The 26,187-nt window shown below is 28.5% G+C and overlaps 1 protein-coding gene across 1 annotated transcript; it reads left to right on the top strand.

Moving 5' to 3' along the window:
- Positions 1 to 4,437: 4,437 nt before the first annotated feature.
- On the top strand, positions 4,438 to 5,906 carry LOC8277733 (STOREKEEPER protein). Its single transcript, XM_002515661.4, has one exon. The coding sequence runs from the start codon at positions 4,515 to 4,517 to the stop codon at positions 5,664 to 5,666; it is 1,152 nt and encodes a 383-aa protein (XP_002515707.1). The 5' UTR covers positions 4,438 to 4,514; the 3' UTR covers positions 5,667 to 5,906.
- Positions 5,907 to 26,187: the final 20,281 nt, after the last annotated feature.

Below are 26,187 nucleotides of genomic sequence, written 5' to 3'. Positions count from 1 at the left end.
GCTCTATGTAGAGGAAGTTAGAAACTTTTCCAATTAGGTCCTTGAACTTATAAAAATTGTTGTTTTGACCCAAACTTTATTTTTCTTAACAATTGATTCTAAATTGATTTTAAAAAGGTAATCCCAGTTGGATTAACCTGGACCTTAGCCTCGAATTTGCCCGTCCTTCATCTCTCGAGACCCGAGAAGGCAATAACTTTCATCATAGGATTTTTCATTTTTTTTTCTTGATATCTAAATCCGGAAAGAGGTGTTGACAACATGGGTGTAAGTGTTAACTCTATAATTGAACCAATCATATTTGTTCTTGATAATTACATATAATATCTTGAATAAGATCTATGAAGTATTTTTCATAATCTCATTCATATAACCTTAGCCAAGGATTTTCATATTAAAGCATGTCAAGAATCATCAAGATAAGGTCCCATGACATATTACCTTGGGCAATGAATTTTTTATTGATAACTTATTATCTTCATATGATTCTTATTATACCCAATGACTATCCCTTGAGCACTCCATGGATAGGAGAACATAAGATAGTATCAAAGTATAATAATTCTCATATAAGATAATACATTGTTATCTCAAGTCTAAGGATCACATCTTACATGATTGTTACAAGAGTATTGTCCATAAACACTTTGGGTAAATTCCATATGGACTACTCAATGGGGTCATGTTCAATAAACTTGTTCTTGTAACAAGCACCCATATGCTTATCTCAGAATCTCTATTCCTCAACCTTATAAGACAGATTTCTTACTTTCAAAGCGGTAACACATTATAGTAGTCTCAAGCGTCTAATCAATATTTAATTCTTGATCAAATATTGCTATGAATAAAGTTTAGGAATATATGTAATGAGAACTTTATCATTATAAACTCGCTTTATAATTTCTCTTACATCTATGTTTACATTCTATAGTGTTCATCTCTAACGGTTTAGATTATTCCTTGATAATACCCAACTATTCATACCATTAGATTCGAACAATGCTTTTAGTATATGATTGTATGCCATCAATTGTAATGTATCAATTAACATATATTATTTGACAACTCTTTGTCTTTAGTACATATCTAACAAGTACTCGCAAATTCATGAACCATTTTTGTAGTAAGAGCAATAAATACTACGAGGTTGATCTCTCAAAGAACTATAAGGCCACTTATTATGAAGAATAATTATCAACACAAAATGCTAAAAGTAAATCTAAACACTCTAAACCAGTATTTTGAGAGAATAATATTCATAAAGTAAAGTAACCAAACAATAAATAAACATACAATATAAATACTTATGATTTAAAACTATATGTTAAAGACAGTATTTAGCCTAGCTATTTTACTTAGTAATCCCCTTGTTTTAATCTTAAGTATAGATCTAATGAATGGAATAATGATATTCCTTTTCCATTAATTACTTAATCTAATGATGCAACTAAAGTTTCTTATACCAATATAGATTGAAGCAAAGATGGTGTCTCTAGTACATTCAACTTAAATATTTTCATAATAATTACTAATGTTAAATTAATATGATGGTTAACTAATAATAATATCTGAAACTAATAAAAATATGAAGGCAACGAAATCACCCATTAAATAAATAAATAACAATATTCATACATAAGTAAAAATGACTAAACTAAACACTTAGAAAAGCTAGCCTAACATATTTAACCCAACAATCATGGTATTAAATAGAAAGACATAAAAATAAAGCAGAGAATAAAAGCTCCCTTGAAATTAAGAACCCTTCAAATAAGAAAATGATTTGTCCTTACTCGACACTTCTTGAAAAGATCCTTAAATTTTAAAAGAACAAAATATTTGGAAAAGGATGAACTATAAAGAAAATTACAGATAAAATAGTGGTGGTGATGAGCTAATGATGCAGCTACAATCTAAGACAGTGAACCTATCGATGCAGACTAACACTAATGGCGAGTATTAAGATCGTATTTTTTAGAAAGGGTGAGCCTAGAACTACTCCAGCGTCTTATGTTATCTAACCTTAAACTAATGATGAAGAAGTTACTAATCTATGACTAGGTGCAAGCTAAATGATTAACTAAATATCAAGCAATCTGCAAAGTTTTAATGAAACAATCAAGGAAAGAAGGCAAATCCAAGGGGGACCTAAGCTAGTTGGATTTTAACAAAGGTAGAAATTAGATTGATTACCAATTTATGATTACCCGTGAATGGATTCTAAATTGAATTCGAGTTTCCTCTCGAGAACACCGAATTCCTAAGCCTAAGAACCTAAACGACAGAATCTCTTCCTAATGATTGATTTTAGGTTATCCTTAAGATTAATTCACTGCTATTAAGAGTTATTAATTCTTAATCTGGCTAGTTAATTACCCTTATCTCTAAGTGATTATTAACCAGTTCTTGCTATTCAAAATTCCAATTACTTAATGAATTTCTCAATTATAGAAAGCAATCTAAAGAACACAATTCACAACATCTCACGAATAATGCGATATCTTATTAATACTGAAAGCAAGAAGAATACAAGAATTGATAATCAAAATCTCATAAACACGAAGTACAATCCAACAAACAAAGGAGCCCCAATGAGTTCAGCAGCTCTAGCTACTCATGCTAATGAATAAAAAAAATAAAGAATAGATACAGAAGAAAAAATTGAAAACATGTATACTCTTCTTCTTCAAATCAGATGAACAGTCTTCAATCTCCAAGTCTGAATAATGAACCTCGAATTGCCTCTTGAATGCCTCAAAATCCACTCTTGATCTTCAATATGATACTTGAACCACTGATTTCTGTCCTTCAATGCGTGAAATGGTCTCCCAAAGTCAAACGTCGAAGTCTGAAAAGAGATGGCTTGTGTGCGTATATGAGATCCGAGATCAGGAATGTCGAACCCCTCAAAACAAAGTGAAATAACCTATATAATTAATTCAGCACGGCCGTGGTCAAGCCCGTGATGGTCAGCACGGGCCCAGTTCAGGACGTACTGAGCCTCCGAGTCCAAAATCAACTCCTTACTCCCTGGTCGTGCCCTTGTCGGTGCTAAGCCACCACGGGCCATGTTGGAGGCCGTGGTGGCCTCGAAAACCGTGCTAAAAAGCCAAATTTAAAGATCAAAGGCTAATGGTTCAGCATGGCCAGAGTCCAGGCCGTGCCGATTAGCACTGCCTTGACATAGGCCGTGCTCAACCTTGAAGTGCGAGCCTTTGTCCAATCTTGATGAATTCTAGTCCATTTTCGCACATATCGTCCTCAAGCACTGATAATGTTCATTAATGATCACTTGAAACATAAAAGGAATAAAAAACATGTGATTTTTGACATAAAACAAGATAAATATGTACAAAACACACAAGTAATTAGGCATAGAAAATAGTGGTGGGATGCAAATGGGAGATGTATCATAGACCATATAGGAGAGACCTCTCCTCTTCTTTTAGAATTAGATCTGCATAAATATATATAAAGAAGAGTCATCTACCAAGATAAGTCTCTCTAAAAATAAGTATACCAATATAAATATATTTAATAGATAAAATTATAGATATTTTTATCTCCATCAAATATTATCTCATAATAACTTTTAATATAAATTCTAATAATAATAAATGACTAAAATGCCCCATGTGAGTAGTGATTTTCGGCTAGCCCAGAAAATAATAGTCCGTACGTCTTAATCTTGAATTTTTGACATAAATACATTCAATTAAACTCTTTTTTGAGTATATTTCTCCATATTTTTCCTCTCTAACTAATAGTACCTGAAATAAACAATTAAGTTTAAATGAGATAAGAACACATATTTCAATCATACTATATATAAAAAATATATCATTAAAGTTCTAAAATATTCTAAATAATTATATATAATTTAAATTTATCAATATACTATTTTTTAAGAGAATAAAAATATATTAATAATACATTAAAGTAGAATCGAGAAAAGAATTTAATTAAAAATTACTTCTTTATATTAATTTATAATTTGTTATAAAGTAAAACTCAACTTTTATTGATTCGTGTCTAAAATGAAAAATATCATGGTAATTATACCGTAATAAACAATACCTAAGTAAATATTATTTGAAATTACATTAATTTATAATAAGAATTAAGTTATGACTCATTCAATCTTATGGTAAAAATTAATTTAAGAGTGATACAAAGAATAAATATATCAATTCATTAATAGTAAAAATAAATATTTAAAAATAATATCACAATGTATTTAAAATCATTTATGATAGATAAAAGAATAGTTCTTATTTTACTTTCATATATCCTTTTAATCCATATAATATTATGAACCAATTTGATCCTTATAGCAGGGATCGTATAGTAATTAACCATAGCTACTAAAATTTAAGAATAATTTATTAAGTAAACTAGTAAGTAATTAACTAAACTGAAAACCCTACTAATATCCCCGAAACTCATATATAATTAGTCTTAGGACCCCAACCACCGTCAAAATCACAAATTAGAATCACTCTCAAAATACCCAAATGGCTCCAAGGCGTCTCTCTGAAAATCCCCCACCCGCTGCTTCCGATGAAGAAGAAGAAGAAGAATCAGATTCAGAATCCGATGAAGGAAATACTGAGCAAAACGGCGCCGTTGACAAACACGACGACGAGAACGACAACGGCAATCCAGATGACGATGAAGAAGAGGAAGAGGAAGAGGAAGACAAAGAATCTCCTGTTTCGAAGAAATCGGTAGTCCCTGCAACTCCACAGAAGTCAGACTCGGCAACTGAATCGGATGACTCCGAGTCAACTCAGCCATCCCCTTCATTATCCGCCTTCACAATCAAACTCTACAACCGCTCTCCTAAACCCAACAAAACCGCCTCCTCGAAACGACCTGCTGAATCTGACTCCATGGGACCCACTAACAAAAAGAAGAAGCCTACCGCCGGCGTCGGAGAGGATGAAGTAGTGAAAAGGGGTGCAGTCCAACGGCTGTGGAGCGAGGACGACGAGATAGTCGTTCTAAATGGCCTTTCTCAATACAAGTCCGAGAAGGGCGCGGACCCATATTCTGAAATGGGCGCGTTTTATGAATATATCAAGAAATCACTCCATGTTGATGTTTCAAGGAATCAACTTATAGATAAAATTAGAAGGCTGAAGAAGAAATATGGAAACAATATGAAAAGAGGTCAAGACCCCGTTTTTACTAAATCACACGATGAAAAATCTTTTCAGCTTTCTAAGAAACTTTGGGGGAAAAATGATCAAAATGTTAATAATGATAATGATGATAATATTGCTGGTGGTGGTGTTACTTTGGGATTATTAGCAAACCAATTGAGCTCGAAAAAGCCAATTCGAGCCCCTAATGTGGAAGAAAAGGATCAAATCAAGAGTAAAGAGAAAATTGAAACGAAGAGCGCAGTAGTAAAGGGTGAGGGTGTTTGGGAAAAGTACCCATCTTTAAGTGAGGCTTTGGAGAGTGAAGAAGGATTATCCGACGGAGTGAAAGTATCATTGAGAAAGCATTTGGGGATGATTGAGAAAGGGAAGTTGAAGGAATTGGATGACAAGTGGAAGAAATTGAGACAAGCTGAATTGGAGTTGTTTGTGCAGAGAATGGAGTTGGTTCACGACCAGGTTCAGTTGGCGCTCCATTCTATCAAATCATCAGATATATGAATTTCGCTCAAAAGTTTTGGTTCTAATTTTCTCAGTAAAAAGGAAAGAAGGTAACTCATGTTCTATTGGTTCTGTTTTCTTGGGTATCAGAGATCTGAATTTTGCTAAGTTGTATGTTATACGCTAGATCATAATATTTTGGTTATGGACAGGAGAGATTATGGTTTCGGAATTCTTTTTTGTTCTCATGTTTATAGACCTGATATTATCTAACACCTGCATACTTGCTATGCTCCTGCATATTATGTTCCATTTATTTGTAACCAGCATGAGCGTAGAGATTACTTTGTTAACAGAATTGCAATTGTAGTTTCTACTTTTGTATGATAATTATCCTAGTCCTCTATCTAATGTTGTGGAGTTAAATACATGATATATGGAGGATCTGATAAAGCAATGATTATTGATTTCTATAGGCTAGCAATGTGTTACATAACACCGAAGAACATGACATATTTGAGTAAAAGGTGCTGCTTTCTTCTTTTTCTTTTTTCCTTTTCATTTTATCATATGTAGAAAAGGGTTTTAACATTGAAATGTCTGCAACTTTGGTACCATGAGAAATCCCAGTCTTAAGACCATATGTTGAACTGATATTTTCATCCGGTTACATTTATTCTCTCTATTTAAATCCCCTTGTAGGCTATATTGTTCTAAGCTTCCTGCGGCAAACATGTATATGTATGATAAAGATCGTGGCTTTTGGTCTGATCTCCTTTACAAATATCTGAAGTTTTATACGTAGTTTGCATATTCTTTAGTGCAGCAAGTATGTGCATATTTGGTAATTAATAGGCTGCCAAACCAACAAAGTCTTTAGTGTTGCCATTTAGTCCGAGTCATACTCTTTACAGCTTATGTTTTCATTTTTCTGCCTGTAATGGATTTTCTGTTCTGCGCACATCTCACCATCAGCATATATGTTTTGATAACATAACATAAATCTCCAGAGTCATCGGCTGTGAGCTTATTCAGGCTCCATCCAGTTTCCAATTATCAAACTACCTCAATGCTTCCTTCCCAAACCCATTCATAACAGTTCTGGGAATCATCACTTTCCAAACAAACCTTGTTTTTCTTCGACTTGCAATTGAATATCCTGCATACCTCATTTAGAATCCCACATTTCATGTAATGAACATATCAGCTATGGTTGTTTTAGCAATCAAGTTCATTGTAAGTTTGTGTTTCTCCAAGTAAATGTGTACCCATTACCCTTGGTCAGGTGCATCAATTGCCCCCAATCTTATATTAACCACACTCAGATGCTTGATCAAGTATAAGATAGTAATGCTTGTAATTATCCCCAAAAATCCATTTTCGTCTAATATCTCACGTAAAGCTGAAGATTTTCTACTAATAGTATATAAAACTGAAGGCATTTTGCGGGTCTGAGAAGTATGGCCTTTGATCATGGTGTTAAACCTTCATATATGTTTTAGGAAATAAGAGATGCATATTATTGTGATTGTTATAGGAATAAGGTTCAAAATAGCTCTTATGTAATCGACTCTTTTAATAGACACTGCCGATTAAATCATGATATGTTATTGCATTTATGCATTGTTTGTCTGATTATAGAAATTAACTAGTTGAATCATATCTAATGGGTTGAATCATATTTAGGCACAAGTGTAGATCTTATTCCATTTTCTGTTAGATTTGTACAGTGTTAGGGTTAGCTAATGGTTTTGCTGTTGGAACTAATATTATATCTTGCTTTTTTGGGTCCTCTTTATTTAAGCTTGTATTAAGCTCTCCCTGTATTGGGCTCTTGATTTGAAATGAATTATCATTTCTATTGGTGAAAAAAAAAAAAAAAAAGAAAACTAGTTGAATCATGACTTTATTAATTGCGTCTAAATTAAGATTATATAATAATTTTTCCTTAATATTTATAAATAAAATAACTTTTTTTTTTTGTTTTAAATGCTCTGTTTTTTTTTTTTTTCGGAAAGAGAATTATATAGGCACAAGGTACAAAAAAAGCACTTGAACTAATTAGGGTACAATTAAATCCTTATTCTTCAAATTGGCTCAATGTTGCCTTTTAATTTTTTTAAAGGATTCAATTAAACTTAATCTGTTAGCTCCATTAACTCTTTTGTTAGTAAGCTTGGTAAAATTTATGGCCAATAGGATATAATTTCTTCTAATTATATATTTAATATAAATAAATATGAATAATTTAAATTAAAAATATTGGTTTTAAAAAAAAAATTACGCCAACAATAATTGGTAATATCCCCATCACTATTGATGTCTCCACCGCCTCGCCACCCCCATTTTGCCAGTCGAACCTAAAATTTAGTGTCATCACCACTGTTGACTCTATCAAATTCGTCAAACCCCTAGCCTCCATCAAACCAATATTTAGCGTCAACCACTATAACCACCATCTTCTCTATTTGAAACTATAATCTCCATTAAATCAATTGAGACCCACCAAAAAGAGGAAAAAAGAAAAAGAAAAAATTACAACCACGATCTTCCATATTTGAAACCATAACTTCCATTAAATCAATTTAGACCCACCAAGAGGAAGAAAGAAAAAGAAAAAAAAAATCACATCTAACACTCATCACTTATCACTCTTCATTTGCTTGATGTTTATCGCCTGCAGCATGCTCGTTGCTCTCGTCACCTCTAACCATCATTCCCTTCACTGATAACAGTTTATGATCAAATAAAAAGTGGTGATGCAGCAGCGGGTGGTGGGTGTTTGATGGAGAAGATGGCCCATTGGGTTGTGTAGTTGGTAGTTATGATTACATTAGATTTATAGTTTGACGGAGAAGATGGCGGAGGTGATTGGGTTGTGTAGTTGGTAGTTGTGATTACATTAAATTTATACTTTACTCTGTTTTATTATTTGATTTCGTTTAACTTTTTTTCTTTTTTCATTTTAACCATTGATAATCAAGAGATTCATTGTTAAACAATAACTACCCATTTTTAAAAATAAAAACAAATCTAGTAGTTTTTAAATTTTCAAATTTCAACATTATATTTTAACATTGATTTCAAGTTTAGCATTTAATAAAATTATATATCAAATCTGCTAGTATGACGTAAACTCTGGCAACAATAAAAAGAATCGAATCAACATTAGAATTGTTAATTCGTTCCATTATTAAAATATTATTATCTAAGTACATAAATTAATTTATTTTCTTACTTTTGGAGTTTCATTAATTTTATGTGCTTAAATGATAATATTTTAATAATGAAGGTGCTGACTCAATTGCTCATTTTTATTGTTGTTGCTATACCACGTCAATAAATTTTGTTGATAATTTCACCGGAAATTAAAATCGAAATCAATTGTAAAGTTTGATGTTTAAATTGAAAATTTAAATAATACATACTAGATTTGATAAGAAGTGCAAAGTATAGAATTTCTTTTAGTAATTAAGCCTTTAAATAAAAGGTACAGTTTGTAAACATCAACTAATCATATTCTCGTTGAACATGAGAGGATTTTGATTTTCATCCATAACTATATTTATTTAAATAAATAGACTATTTATCATTTAAATTCTTTTAATATAATAAACTTGATTAATAAGCTAAAAAACCTAAGATAACTCGTAAAAATAACTAAATAAAAATAGATTTGATTTGATTTGTTTTAGAAAGATGATGAAAGAGTAATAAATTCACATTTTTAACATAATTCATATATTTATTGTATTAATAGTATTTTAAAATATTAAAATTTTGTTAAGTAAGATAAATAAATTAAATTGTTATTATTGTTTATTTTTTTATTAATTTACTTTACATTATTATTTATAATAAAATAACGACAAAAACTACAGCTAAATTACTTTTATTGCTCCTGAATTTTGACGTTAGTATCACTAAAGTCCTGCAAGTTTTAATTTGTGACATTAAATCCCCTCAATTTTAATTTTAATATCACAAAATCTTTCACGTTATTGTCCGTTAAGAATATAAACTGAAAGCTCACATAGCAGAACCCATGGCAAAATTTTAAGAGAAAATTACGTTGTTTACAGTGTCTTTTGAAAAATTTTCTTTTTTACAGTATTTTTTTGTTTCTTTCATTCATACTCTATCATTATTTCATTTTTACCTTTTTTATCTATTTTTTTATTTCTTTTCTATTATATTCTACTCCTTTCTCTCTTTTTTCAAATACATTTTCTTTTTACTTTTTTCTTCTTTTCTTCAAATTGTTTTCTTTATGCAAGTTTACTGTTTTTGCAATTGTAAAATATGGGTTAAGGTGGTGGTGGTTTTGTCACTCACCTCGAAGGTGGCTGATAGTTTGTGGGTTACTTTTTCCTTTTTTTTTTTTTTTTCTTTTGTGGGATGTTCGACTTATCATATGCCAAACAATTTTCCATGGTAAAACTTCGAAAATATTACCAATGAACATTTCAATCTGCCATATTTCTTTTATGGGAGCGTTGAATGCTTGATCATTGATCATGCACACAAACTATTTGGTAAAATGCCTACTTAACCAGTCGGGTCTATTAGCGTAATCCACTTGCTTTCTTTCTTTTCAATTCCCTTGTTTGTGGAGTTTGTGCATGGTATTTTGGAATCTAATTCTTCCACTAAAATTATTGTGTCTCCTTGGCAAGTATTGACCCCTTTATGACGTTTATTTCTTAATTACTTTCTGTTTCTTGATTATTGATCTTTGATGCTAATGGACTCCTTATTTTCTCCATGAACAACAAAAGAATCTACTTAATTGCTATTACCTATAAAATCAAGTGGACCAGCATGTTGTGCATATGTATTATTACTCATAACGTTCATAAAGGTTTGTGTGTGAATCAATTTACTCTATTTATTTTGTTTAAGAATTTATAAATACTAATATACGTTTTGAGTATTTTAGAAAACTAAATATGAAATAAACAAATGGCTATTTAAATTGGCTAATAATTTGAATTAAATGAAATTATATTTTGCTATGATAGTTCTTGATAATATGTTTATCCTAAGAAATTGGCTTAACCTTTTGAATAGGGATCAAGCTTATATGTGCATAAATACCAAAGATACAAAGTAGAAATAAAAAATAATTTTAAATATCATGTATATATATATATAATATATACCGAAATTTTGACATTAACTAAAATTTTATATTCTACAATTTTGTATCATGTCAAGTTTTGTGTCAATTTTTATATGAAAGAAATATAAAAGAAAAACAATTTAAAATCTCAAATTAACATGTTAAATATCCAAAAAAAGAATGTGAATCTATTAATTTATTGATTTTGAGTTTTGTCATATAAAAGAATTAAGTTTAAAAATATATATCCTATCATATATTATTATAGATAATTTAAATTATAAATAATAAATCTAAAAGCTCATAACTATGCCGAGCCGAATTTTTGTCTTCTCAAACTCGGCTTAAATATTAATCAGTTTAAGAATAAGATCAAATTTGGATTGTTATACTTTCTGAATAAGTTTGAATGAGTTAAAAAATGAGTCAAATTCGATCACACTCCAACTTTTCATTTCATTTTGGAGCCCTAATTGCTATCTTAAAACTCATCATTCCCGTCTCTCTCTCCCCTGTTTATTTTCTTTCAGACGATCTTGAATAAATCTTGTAAAGTACATAATTCATGACAAAATATGAATTAAATCACCAAATTTCATCAACAGCATGACTCTTATAAAAATTTATATTGTAAAATTTCAAGCTCTAATGTGACGGTGGCGTCAACAATAATGACGGACGACATACAAACGACCAACTTTTAGGGACAGTGAAAACACACTTGCCTAACTCAGTATCTTCCATAGAGTTCTTCTCATGACTCAGTAGCTTTGCCTACTCAGCCTCTGACAAACTAATTTAATGATTCTTATTTGTTATGTCTTTGACAAACTTTCAGTTTTTGTTCAGTAATGTGTATTTTATTATTATAAAGAAAATAGAGAAATTGATAAAAATAAAATCAAATTAACTAGTTGTTTTTTTGGTTTGGGATGAAGATAACCAATTTTTGCAAGTTGGCTATGGCCTTGATAGAAAATCCGGTGATATGCAAGAAATACATTTCCATTATAGATTTAAATTAATTTAATTAGTAAACGTGTAGGATGGGTGTTGATAATTATAGCAAAAGCATATTTGGTTCTCAACTGTTGGAGGAGCTGAGTTGCAGCCTAAGTTTTGAAAAGTTTGAGAAGAGAACATAAAGAGGAGAGAGAACGAGAGAGTGAAAAGAAGACGAGAGATGAAAGAGAGAGAGAGACTGGACAAAATCATTAGTAAATAACGTGTATTGGTTTTTAAAAGTAAAAAGTAAATTTTGGCATGAGTGCTCCCATATCAGCTTTTTAGATCTGTTATTAACTGACAATAACATTAGAGGGTTTTGTAATATTAAATACACGGTGTATTCAATTAAATTTTTTAATAAAGTTTAAAAATTATGGTATTATTTAATATAAATTTTTAAAAATAAAGAGATACTCAATTATGATTTTTATAAAAATTTTAAAAATAAATTAGTATTTAAAAAATTACTAATTTTTATATATATATGAAATATTTTATATTTTTAATGACTTTTTATGCATTGTTGTGTATGAAAATTTTTAAATTTTTTTCTTTTGCTTTTCTTTAGGATCTCAATAGATTTTTTTTGAAAGCTCATTTTTCTTCTTTTTAAATTCTCCTGCATTATTGTCTTAATTTATCTTTACTATATTCTCTATTTTAAAAAATACAGAAATTAGATGAAATTTTAGAAGTTTAAAATTATTTACTAATAATTTTCTTTACTCACACATACAAATAATTAATTAAAAAATTTTAATTTAATTTTAAAAGAATCCTCATAAAAAATATGAATTTAAATGAAGCATTCGATGAATTATTTTGAGCAAATAACCCAACCATATATAAATTTTTAGATTTTATTAGAAAGATTATTTGGATAATTTTTTTCTGTTAGTAAGCATTACTATTATTTTAATACTATTATTTTAAGTATTTATCAAATAAGTAATAAACAAAATATAACGAATATGATATGAATTTAGTGGTTTAATTGGAGATAAATTGTAATATGATAATTTTTTTTAAAGAATTATTCTCTTAGCAAAAAAATAGTACTCATATTGTAAGATAAAAAATTTAAAGATGATATGAATTTAATACAATAATAAAAAAAATCGTTACTTATATATGAGTTGCATATAATATAATATTATGTGGAATAATGTTTAAAGTAAACGTAAAAGAAGAAAAAAATAATAAAATAAAAATAATTAAATTTATTTTTAAATAATTAGATAATAGATAAATAATAAAAATCTATTAATGTCTATAAAAATATTTTTAGGTAAAGTTTGTGAAAGTAATTCATAAAATCATGAATTTTATAAAAGTGAAAAACTCTTTAAAAGTAATTTATTTAAAAAAAATATAAAAATCTTTAAAAATATTAATTAAATAAAAAGAAATTTGGTGATATATTAATTTCAAAATTTAGAAACTATCAAAGTAATTTAGCCCAAAAACAACCCACACATAAACTACTAATATAAACTTGGTGAGAGTTAAATGCTCGTGGCCAACTAATTAATTAACTTTTGTTACTACCAAAATAAAATAAATTAATTTTTGTTTTTATTTTTCACTTCTTTTAATCAGATAATGAATATATAAACTGATCGTATCATCGTCCAGGAAAACTCTTATAAACTATAAAGCTCTTTCAATGCTCTATCAATATTATCACTACTTTATATTTCATTGAAATTTAAAAAATTTATTTATAAATTTAAAATTTATGTCTTTTGAATAGAGTGAAAATTAAGTTAAAATTTTACATAATTAAATTTAAAAAAATTAGTTATAGTGAAACTAAATTCTAATAGAAGGTAGAATTTTCAAATAAATACTATATTAGTATGTTAATATATTTTATAACACCAAAATATTTCTTTCAACTTTATCACTTCCATTTTATTTTTTCTCTTATATTATCTTCTTAAGTGAAATGAACCTTTTTATTAGATGATGTGTCTAATTTAGTACTCGCAAATGCACAAACCGTTCTTATAATAAAGGTAAGTTCACCACGAGGCCGATCTCTCAAGAAACTATGATGCCACTTATTATAAAAACTAATTATCAACACAAAACAATAAAAGTAAATCTAAACACTCTAAATCAATATTTTGAGAGAATAATATTCATAAATAAAGTAACTAAACAATAAATAAAAATGCAATACAAATATAAATGCTTATAATTTAAAACTATATGTTAAATATAGTATTTAGCCTAACCATTTACTTAGTAATCTTCTTGTTTTACTTTAAGTCTATATCTAATGAAAGATGGTGATGTGCCTTTTCCTTCAGTCACTCAAATTAATGATGTAACTAAAGTTCCTTAGACATACATAGATTGAAACAAAGTTGGTGTCGTTAATACATTCAATCTAGATATGTTCATAACAATTACTATTGCTAAATTAATATGATAGTTAATTAACAATAACAATTGAAACTACTAGAAATATAAAGGTAAAAAATTATTTATTAAATAAATAAATAATAAAGTTTGTACAAAAGTAAAAAGGCTAAACTAAACACTTATGAAAACTAGTCTAATATATTTAACCCAATGACAATATGGTATTAAATAGAAAGACATAAAACAATAAAGTAAAAACTCCCTCTAGATCAAGAATTTCTTCAAGTAGGAAGATGATTGGTCCTCGTTCTCCACTTCTTGAAAAACTCCTTAAATCTTAAAAAGAGTAATAAAAAACTAAACTAAAGTATTTATGGAAAAAATGTAGAAAAAATAATGGTGGACGGATGCAGAGAGCAAATATGAGAAAACTCTCCTCCTCCTTCATAATTAGGTTTGCAGAGATATATATAGAGAAGAGTCCTCCTCTAAAATAAGTCGTCCTAGAGATGTATACCTAATATACGTCTATCTAATAGATAAGACTTTAAGTATCTTTATTTTCACCAAATACTATTTCATAAATAACTCTTAATATAAATCCTAATAATTATACAAGATGACTAAAATATCCTTTGGACATTGTAATCTTTGTCCATGCCTTGCAAGTAACAGTCCATGAGACTTAATCTTGAGCCTTGACACGAACATGCCCAATTAATCTTCTTTTTTAGTATTTAGCTCCATATTTTTCTCTATTAGCCAATATTACCTGAAAATAGACAATTAAGTTTAAATAAGGTAAAAACATATATTTTCACTATATTAAATATAAAAATATTCATTAAAGCTCTAACATACCCTTAAATATCTATATATAATTTGGACCGATCAAATACCCCCACACTTAAACCTTTACTTATCCTCAAGTAAATAGCAACTGAGAATCAACTTTTGCAAAAATCATGAAGAATATTGATACTCAGTTTCAAGACATTATTCAAAAAGATTTCACTAATGCTGAGATCAATGTCAACCCAAGAACACTTGAATCATAATAATTTTCTTAAAAAGGTAAACTCAATAATTGTTAATCAAAAGACTCAAGCATCCAATATTTCACACATGTTTCAAAACAGATAGCCTAACTCATCTTCAAAGGATACAACTATGATGCATAATACAAATTATCATAACCCTATTCAAAAAGGTAAAACCTTCATTCATAACAAAAGATCAATAGACATTTATACATTTTTTATATCACTTGCTCTTGAAGCTCTTATACTTTTTTTTTCTTTTCTTTATACTCCTTGGACTTTTACTTGATACTTGAAAAATTTCTTTCTTTCTTGAGATGTTATGTCTTTTTATGCAAATATAAACATGGGTAATGGATGCAACTGGTTACTCGATAAAACATACATCAAGATGCTTTACATACTCATAATCTTAATTGTCTTTTTACACGAAAATCGATATTGGTCATGAAGATTTCCGGTTACTAAGCAACTAAAATTAGTGGAGTAGAATATATTACTTAGAGCTTTAACTTGCCCATATTATATCTCACAAACTTAGGCAAGCCAATTTTCATCGACTCTTAAATATAATAATAAGAAAAAACTGAGTAAAAAAATTTAAAATTTTATAAAGATTCATCAAAATTGCTAATTCTCATAGCATGGTATGTAAAGTTTAACCAAAGAAATATTTTATTTCCCTCTCCCACACTTAAATTTGACATTGTCATCAATGCCGTTGTATATATAAAAATAAAGATCAAGAACAGAGAAAAAAGATAGAATACTCCCCTAGAGTTTTGCAACGCATAGTAAGCTATGAACTTGAATTCTAATCTTCACTATCCAAAACTTAGAAGCACACTTGAACACACATCATTGATAATTAAAAAAAAATAAAGAATTAATAATAATAAACTATCCTAAATATACTAGAAAGATGAAATTCTAAGATCAATAAAATTAAGGTATTAAAAAATAAATACAAATCCTATAATAAAATTTAAAATAAAGTCCTAAATCAATAATACGACTATTTAGGCGGAGGAGATGGATATATAAGTAATTTTACAAAGAGTATTTTAACTTAAAAATAACTATATTTTTATTATAATTAATCTCTAATTTTTTAGATTTAATTATTATAATCTTCGTCCAAAAATAGCCAAGAATTCAAAATTTTCTCATTTTTTAGCGGCTCGTGGAATTTTCAGTGCCCTACGCACTACGTGATCAAGCTGCTGCTGCGTCTGGCTACACCGTAGGCCCGTTTGTGCGCGCTGCTCAAATTATGCGCATGAAGGCTCCTCCGCGAGCTCGCGGCATGCTTGGTGGTGCCGCTGCTGCGCACCTCATAGCCTTGTTCGCACCTCGTAGGTGGTTTCGTCGCGTGTGCCCACGACCTCGCTGCTGGCGACCTTGTGATGCTGTCGCGATTGTCTTCTTCGCAGCCTCGTCCACTGCGTGTGGCTTGTGACTCATGGCCACCCCGCAACCACGTGGTGCTTGCGCGTTGCTGGGGCTGCCATAGCTACCTCTCTTGCGGAGAGTCTCGCGACCTGCAGTTGGCTCTGTTGCTGATTGCTGTTGCTTGACTGCTTTAGGCCCGTGTCATCCCTTCCGTGCATTTACCACGGGCCCGTGTGAAAATTCGCTGCCGCAACGTGGCTCGCTCAAAAATACTTTTTTTTTAAAAGGGAGTTTAATTGCTTCACATGGAGAAATATTGTCTTTTAGAAATCAAAAAAGGTAGGAATGCTTACTTTCCATCATAGGTCTATAAGGTAAATATAAAACATAAAATTTAAAAATAAAAGAAAATAAAAAATAAATTAAATGCATAAAAATTAAAATATAATTGCTAAGTTTATTGTCTATAGCTAGACATTCCTGATTATGCTCATGGTGGGCGTTCATCTACGCACTCCACCTCTTGGTCATAAACCATTCCTTTCAAGTATGGCTTCATACTTTTAATGCGAATATCCATAGTGTCACGAAAGCTCTATCAATTAAGAATAGAATATCATCATATAATTTTTTATAAACAAGAGAATCTAAATAATTATATGAACACTTATCAATAGTAGATTTAGGAGATAAAGTTAGAGAATCAAACACTTTAAATTCCACAGTTTCTCCTAAAATTATCATAGTAACTTTTCCATCAAGCATATCAATCATAGTTCTAATAGTTGCCATGAAAGGTCTACCAAGGAGTATAATTTGCTCTTTATCATTTGCTGGTGTGTTTTTCATGTCAAGCACTAAAAAATCAATAGGAATTTATTTTATTAACACTAGATTATTTTGTAATAGTAATTTAGTACATATTATATTCGCTGACGTTAATAGAATTAAATGATTTTGAGTTTCTCTATTAGAATTTTTTTAAATTTGATTTTTAAATATCGAGTCATTTAGTAATATCGGCTCCTCTAAATTTCTATTAAAAACTAAATTACTAATAAATTATAGAAATATCTTGTCACAACCGATTTTTTTAATTAATAATTAATATTTATTAGCATGTCATTAAACATGTCATTTACATCATAATTATGTATGACCTATTTTATTATATTATGTGGTAGACAAATCAATTATTTAGTTACATATTGATTTAATTGAAAAGTAATGATTTAGGACTAAATTGGAAAGTTAGAAAGAAAGAGAATTAAATTGTAAAATTTTTTATTTTTACACCGATTTACCACCTCTTAATTTCTTAATTTCTACTTATACTTCCCATAGCCTCTTCTTCTTTGTCCCTCTCATTCTTCTCCTTTTTCTTCTTCAAATCTTTCATTTAAATTTTGATTTCCTAATCAAATTCTACAAACTTTTAGTAAGTGAAAATCTATTTCTTCTTATAAGTTTGAAGGTTTTGGGCTTTCATAATTAAGGGAAACAAAGGTGAGTAATTTTAATTTCTTTGTTTTGCTATAAATTGGGATTAATGATATGAAATTATTGATGATTATGTGTTTTAGAATTTTTTTAATCAAGAGTGAACATGCTATTACTTGTGATCTTGAAGCTGAAATTTCTGGACAAAACATTTCACCTCTGATTCTGTGACCTTAGAGGCTTAATTTTAAAAATTTCTAAACATGAAAGTTGTAGGTATATGTCTCAGAAATATTTTTTTTAAAATGGTTTTGCAAAATGTTGAGTGAGTATGAACTTATAAGGTGACGAATTGCTGCTACTCTGTTTGTGGTTCAACAGGTGACCTAGTTTTTGTAATGAATTTTTGAGGCATTTAGAGGATGAACCAGACAAAGATTTAAACATGAAAGTTGTTCATTTATGTATCTAGTATATGTTTGTGAAATTTCATAATTTTTGGTTGAGTATAACGTGAGATATATTGAACTTAATATGGCCCACTCGAAACTGTTTTAAGCAGAAATCGGACTTAGGATTCAGAAATTTGTTACTAATTGTGTGTTTTACAACTTGAACTAGAGAAGTCCAAATTGAGTAAACTTAGTGTCTATAGAAACTTTAGGATGTTAACTTTATATCTGCAGAGTTTCATCAGAAAATTAATTCATTTTGCTGGTCATTTAATAGGAAACTGTTTACTGTTCCATTTAAATAGAAATTGGAGCAGCTGTATTGAAAATGCTATAACTATTTTTATAAAAATGATTTTGAAGTGATTCTTTCTGCTATGGTTTTTATAGAAATGGAAGTGTAATTCTGAGAAATATGTACATAATGTTTGGTGTAATTTCTAAGTTAGTACCTACAAACTGCCTACATCAACAAATATGTTGATTTATTGTCATTCATCTCATACATCATATTAACATCAAGAATAGATATTATTTTATTGAAATGTGATGTTTTATGGATATTAAAGATATGTATATTTATGCCTTATGATTCAATTGTATTTGTATTGAATATGTGAATAGGTTTGTCCAAAGGCAAGGAAGTGGTAAGAGAAAAAGAATAGGATTACTTTGTTATCCTATAAGTTTTGGTAAGTATTTAATAGACTAAACTTTGTGTATATTGAGTAGGAATTGCTATGTTTTATTACTTGATAATATTTTGGTGGACTGAGTTGGTATTGGTTATATTCTTGGACTGTTGTGAAGTGAATTGATTGTGATGTGTTGTGAAGTGAATTGATTGTGATTAAGGATTGATGACTCTTGAATTGATATTATGTGATCGGGAAAGCTGAGTCAGATGGATAGCCACCTGGGTATGTGAGATGGCAAGACAAAGCCGGACGGATAGTCTTGTCAAGTGGTCACTGAAATGTGAAAAATGTGAGAAAATGTGAGGATGAGTCATCTGATCCTAATTTGATGGAAATAATGTGGAATTGAATTATTTGACTTGGTTGAGTTTGAGATTATTTACATTATGTGAGATGAAATTATTTGTTTATGAGAATAATTGAAATGGTTAATTTTGTGATTGTCAGTTAAGTATTGGTATAATTTTATATATTTGATAAAGGCTTAATAATTCTTGCCTAATATTCTATAGTTTAGTAAATTAAATGCTTATTGAGTCGCCAACTCATTTCTTAGCAATTTTTTCCAAGTTAGTGTAGTTGTAGATAGCCTTAGTTGTGCATTGCTCTCTTTGCATTAGTCAATATTATCAGGTGTATCAGAGAATTTATCTCAAGCATTGGAGCATTTTGGGTACTTGTGTGAATTAAACTAATGTATAAATATTCCTTATATATATTAAGTATGTTATGCCACTTATATTGTATGAACGTATATTGTAACTAAATAATAAATTATGTTTATAAAATTAATTGTATATATTGCTATATAATTGGATGTTTTGAGTTTGGGTGTTACATATCTATTACAATCTTATTTAACTTATTGTTCTAACCAACAGTATATATAAAATTTGTCAAATGCTAAACCTATCAATAAAACATACATATGCTAATAACCAATTAAAATAAATATATTTCTTGCGCCCGCACATGCACACATATATATATAAAGATAACCATTTAGTTTTACGTACTTTTTTAGTTTTTATATTTAATAATTTAATTGATAATTTATATATTACAATTTACAAATTAAAGTGCTCTTAGATATTCCAAGTTTATAAATTTAATCAATCTTTCAAATATTGACTCAATTCAGGTAACATTTTGATTATTTTTTTCATTTGGTCGCAAGGTTATCATAGTGGTAATAAATTGTGTCTTGTCTCAAGCTAGCTATGGTTTTGCGAATATTGCAGCGGAGGAGAGTTTGTTCCGTAATGTCCAACAAAAAATGTTATTATGGATAGCTCTTTTTCTCCTTGCTTAATTGTTTAAAAAATATTTTAATTTTATTATTAATTATTTTTAAGGCATTACTATCAAATTTCAAATAATGAAGAACGTAATTAGTTAAAAATTTGAAATTTAAGGATTTACTTGATAAATTTTAAAATTATAGAGATTAAATAAGATATTTTACTCACTAGATATATCGGTTTGTATACTTTTTGTTAGACAAATGACTTAATATTAACAAATAAAGACTTAATATTAACAAATAAAGACTTAATATTAATTAAAATAAAAACGAAAAGACAATGTGTACAAATAAAAATACAGACAGAAAAAGGTTAAAAACAAAAGAAATGCAAGGGGGGCAAAATATGTGTCTTTCATAGTTTTGAAAGAAATATGTGTTTTCCATAGTTTTGCATACAAGGAAAGAAAAGGAACTTAGAACATTAAATAGATTGTCGATCGCTCCCTTTTGGACTATGGCAATGGAGTCTTTTGTTAAAATGGAAAGTAGATATTCTTTTCATTTATTTCATAATTTAACACAATTGTCGTCACAATAACTCATTCTTTATTCATCGGTGTTGCCAGTGGTTCATTGCCACCTATATAGCATAGAAACAGAAACATGAAGATAAATACACAATAATGAAAAAGAATTTAAAATATGTTTAGTCTATTATATTATTTGTAGATAAATAATTATATGGTAAATAGTTTTATTTATTAATTTTTAATTATAATTTACTAATGATAATAAATAAACTAACCAATAAATCATATGTTATTATATAATTAATTTAATCTACATATGTGTGGTATCTATCTAAAAGTTTCTCCTTATTATGAATGGATTGAGAGTAATATGAGAGGAAGGGAAGTGAATAGATAAAAAATTAGTTTTAATCTCTTAGTTGATAAACAAAATCTTTTAGAAGGAAAAAGGAATTAAAAGGGAATGATTTTCCTTTATTCCCTTATAGAAATTGAAATTAATTACATTCTAATTTAAAATTTAAAAAATTTTAATTTATAAAAGAAATTAAAATATAATTAATTATTTTTATTTCTATAATTATAATAAAAATTCTAATTAATTAATTAATTCCTCTCATTTCTCTTTAATAAAGTTTTTATATAACCAAACACACTAAAAGAAACATTTTCAACTCATTTTTCTTTCCTTTAAAATACTTTCCCTTCCCCTCTTTTCTATTGCCATGCATAATATTTATGACACATAAGAAATAGAAATGCAAAGTTAAATAAATGTTTACGGATGTTATTCATAATATTAGTTTTATTTGACAATTTAAATCATCATTTATTTACATAAATTTATTATAAGATAATAAATGAAAAATGTAAATCAATTTTCAACTATTAAGTAAAAAGATAATATTCCTATGATTCTTTTTATAAAATATATGATAAATCAATTTGGATAAAACTCATATCTAAAAGCTATTCACATATTTATACAACAATTTAGTAATTTAGCCACATTGAATAGATATAACTTCTAACTTAGCAACGATGTAGAATAAGGATAATGTCTAACACTCTTTCAGTAACTCATAAATTCACTAATGTGAAAAAAAAAAAAATCCTTTTTGAAATAAATATAACTTTTTAATACTTTCTCTCATACTTAGCGCAATATACAAATGGACCAAACTTCAAACCCATCATTGAAAATAAAAATTAAATTTTAATTTAAATACCATAAATAACATCTCAGCAATTTAGAAATTTAGAATAACTTTTATTCCATCAATTCTATATTAACTGTTTTTCTTAATATTTTTTATTCCACTAATTAAATTTATTAAATATTTTTTAATTCAAATGAATTATTAGAAAAACATAACAGCGAATATGGAATAAAAGATAACGAAATATATTTTCAATTTTAGAAATTATATATGCAGGCTTTAGCCTAGTTCAAACTATATCCAGTATTGAGTACTGGCCAACCAAAGGAGAGAAAGAGAAGGAAATGGTTTGTCTCAATCAATAGAAGCACAATTAATTAAGGTATTCATTATTGGTCAACAATGTTAGGCTATCTACTGGAATTTTCTTCTTACACAGACTACCACATTTCTAAAATAATATAACACTCAAATAACACGTTTTTTAATATTTTAATTTAATACTCAAAATAATTTGATTAATTTAGAAGTGTTATGTAAATACAACGTTTTTCAAGCATTCTTCGTAAAAACGCAAGTATAAATGCATTCATTTGATCACTCCCACCCACTATTAGCTACCATCTTACGAGTTGCCTTTATTTCTATATGCTATCACAGTCCAGAAAAGGGCCGTCCAATGACATCAAAAATTAGAATTGAAATGGATTAGAAAGTAACTAATAAACAAAGATATACATACAAATTATGCAATAAACTTGGACATAATATTAAGACTTATTCGCATAGTAAGAGTCCTATTGCTAATGCACGACAAAAATGATTCTCCTATTTTAGTTTGTATATTTTGTTGCTACTATGTTTATATTATTATTATTTTATAATTAACGTGACACATTTTTTTTATGGCATTTGTCTGTCTATTCGAATTCTTTTTCAAAAATTTCAGGTATAATCAAATTACAATTATTATGAGAAGAGCATAAAGAAAAGGAATCAGCCAAGGAGGGGATATAGAAAAATATATATTAATATATTAGTAGGACTCATATTTTAACTTATATGAGTCCTAATAATTAATAATTTATTTTATTAGTTAAAAGTTTCATTTTAAAATATAAATTAAGCATCTTTTCTTCTTCTTTTTTTCCACTGCCACCGGCAATCATTATTCTCACAACTCCCTTCTCTTTCTCACTAATTTATAATACCATTATTTACTTTACTGATTGAATCGCCACAACAATTGTCACCTCACTATCAAGATAGATTTTCGTCTTCTACTTCCAATAGGTATATTCGGACTTATCAAAGAATGGTCCAAGTGATGTACTCTTTCGTTGGTCATATTGATCTTTGACTCACACAATTAAATTGAAGAAGTAAGTCTTTACTTTGATATCGTTTATTATCCCTTGATGCACTAAGAAAGAGAGATTAAATTGGTGTTTAGAAGATTAATGAAAATTAAAAATTTAATACTAAGAATAAAAAGTAAGGATAAGAAAAAGAACACATGCGATTTATAGTGGTTCAGGTGTTAACAAATCTACGTCCATTTCCCAAGTCTCTAATTAGGTATTCCACTAACTTAATTCACTTACAATGGAGTTTTTTTAAGCTCAATTCCAACTAGTGTTTAAGGTTCGTATTAAACCTCATAATTTGTGTTTCTAGCTAATAAAAAACCTTATAATTTTTTTTTATATAGGCTAATTCTCGAACCCCAAAATCCAAGTGTTTAGGCTAACACTCAAACCTCACAAGAGCTTTCAATGTTCTTACAACAATATAACATGGTTAAAACACAAGAATTTGAATACAAAATAATGAAAAACTAAAGTTCAATAATTTTGCTTTCAAAAGGTTGTTAATCAACCATAAATATCCTTTGGAGGGAATATTTATATCCTGAATCATCAAACAGACGTTAAATATAGATTATAGATAGAATCTTTGCTTTCAGCTCTTAATAGTGCATTAAATGCATTATTAGAGTCCTGATGTAGTCGCTAAACCAAATAGCACTCGCTCTTGATGAATCGCGGTCGCAAAGCTTGAATAGCGGTTGCAATTCTTATAGTTGCAATGGCTCTATTCCATAAGTCACTGAAGCATTGGTTTTTGCAAGAAAATAGTTGGTCATCTTCCTAACAAGTATGAATGCACTTTCATCTTGCCTAAGGAATCCCTCGTAGTGCCTTTTATTGAGGTTGTGATCAAGGGCTCGATATGCACTATGCTTAAATATCCATTTCTCGCGGTCGCAATATGCTTATGGTGATCGTGATTTTTGCCGTGCTTCAACAGCTAAAAGAAATAAGAACTTTGTGCTCGCGACAAGATTAGTCTTTTTTCCTCTTATTGGATGATCATGATAGCAATTGATCCCTCTTCTTTTTTCTTATCCAAGAAAAAAATTATAGCAATTGATAAGATCAGATAAGTCTTATAGTATAAAGTATAAACTCTTAATTCAAATATTGAAGTTATTATATAAATATAAACTATAAACGCGAGAATTCTATAAACGCGAGAATTTTGGATCACCCCATTTTTTTTCATTCTAAACTTTTTTTCCATTGCAGATCCTATTAGAATCCTTTTTGTAGTTATGAAAAAATATCTAATTTTCGGTATGAAACAAATTTTTTGGCAATTAAAGACTCGACTTTTATTACAAATGAATTTTGAATTTAGAAAAATTATTTTCTATTTCTAGAAACCGTTCCATATCTTGGTGTTAAAATAGAATATGTGGTATAAAAATAGAGAATCTATTTTTTTTTTCCAAACCAAAAAAAGATCTTGGAGATTGTATAATGCTTACTCTCAAACTCTTTGTTTACACAGTAGTGATATTCTTTATTTCTCTATTCATCTTTGGATTTTTATCTAATGATCCAGGACGTAATCCCGGACGTGTAGAATAAAAAAATAAAATAAAATATATAAAATTAAAATAAAAAAATAAGGATTTTTCTTGATTTTTCAATGTTCTTAGTATTTTACTATTCTACATTTTTAAATATTAAATAAAACAAAAAAGTTCGCTAAATTTAAAAGAAAAGAAAAAAATTCCAAGTCATCACCGGAACCGGAAAGAGAGGGATTCGAACCCTCGGTACAGATAACTCGTACAACGGATTAGCAATCCGACGCTTTAGTCCACTCAGCCATCTCTCTCGATTGAAAAAGGATACTTACTATGTTACATTACACAATAGGTAAGGCTTGAAAAAAAAAAAAAGCCTTTTTTCCCTCTTTTCTTTATTTTATTACTTTTATTACTTAATTTAAAATTTTTGAATAGTTTTTTAATAGTCTAATTAAATTGGACTCCATATACGTATTTTCTATTTTTCTATTATTATAATTATATTATAACTATTAATATTATTATTATAATTATTAATATTATTATTATTATATTATAATATTATTATTATTATATTATAATATTATATAATTTTTTAATATTATATTATATAAATTTTTTAATTTTATATTTTATATTTTATATTATATAAATAGCTAACTATATATTAACAATATATAATAACCCTCTATTCTATATAGTTAGTTATTATAGAAGTTATTAAGTTTTTATATATTTCTATTATAACTAGTTAATATCTATTATAACTATATAATATAAAGTTATAGTATATAGTTATAATTTGTTCTATATAAATAGACTCTAGATAGTGTATATACTATCGTTATATTAATATACTATCTTTATATTATTAGAATATAAATTAATAAGAAACTAGAATAATGTTAGAAAAAGAACCCGATTCCGTAAACAACATAGAGGAAGAATGAAAGGAATAGCTTTTCGAGGTTATCATATTTGTTTCGGTAAATATGCTCTTCAGGCACTTGAACCCGCTTGGATTACATCTAGACAAATAGAAGCGGGACGACGGGGAATGACACGAAATGCACGCCGCGGTGGAAAAATATGGGTACGCATATTTTCCGACAAACCAGTTACTTTAAGACCTACGGAAACACGTATGGGTTCGGGGAAAGGATCTCCCCGAATATTGGGTGGCCGTTAAACCAGGGTAGAATACTTTATGAAATGAGTGGAGTAGCAGAAAATATAGCAAAAAGG

This window comes from Ricinus communis, chromosome 7 (genome assembly GCF_019578655.1).
Source record: "Ricinus communis isolate WT05 ecotype wild-type chromosome 7, ASM1957865v1, whole genome shotgun sequence".
Lineage (NCBI taxonomy): Eukaryota > Viridiplantae > Streptophyta > Magnoliopsida > Malpighiales > Euphorbiaceae > Ricinus > Ricinus communis.
This window is presented reverse-complemented; position numbering and strand designations above follow the sequence as displayed.

Excerpts from the sequence above, each read along its gene's own strand:
- LOC8277733 (XM_002515661.4), top strand. The coding sequence starts at position 4,515 with ATGGCTCCAAGGCGTCTCTCTGAAAATCCCCCACCCGCTGCTTCCGAT.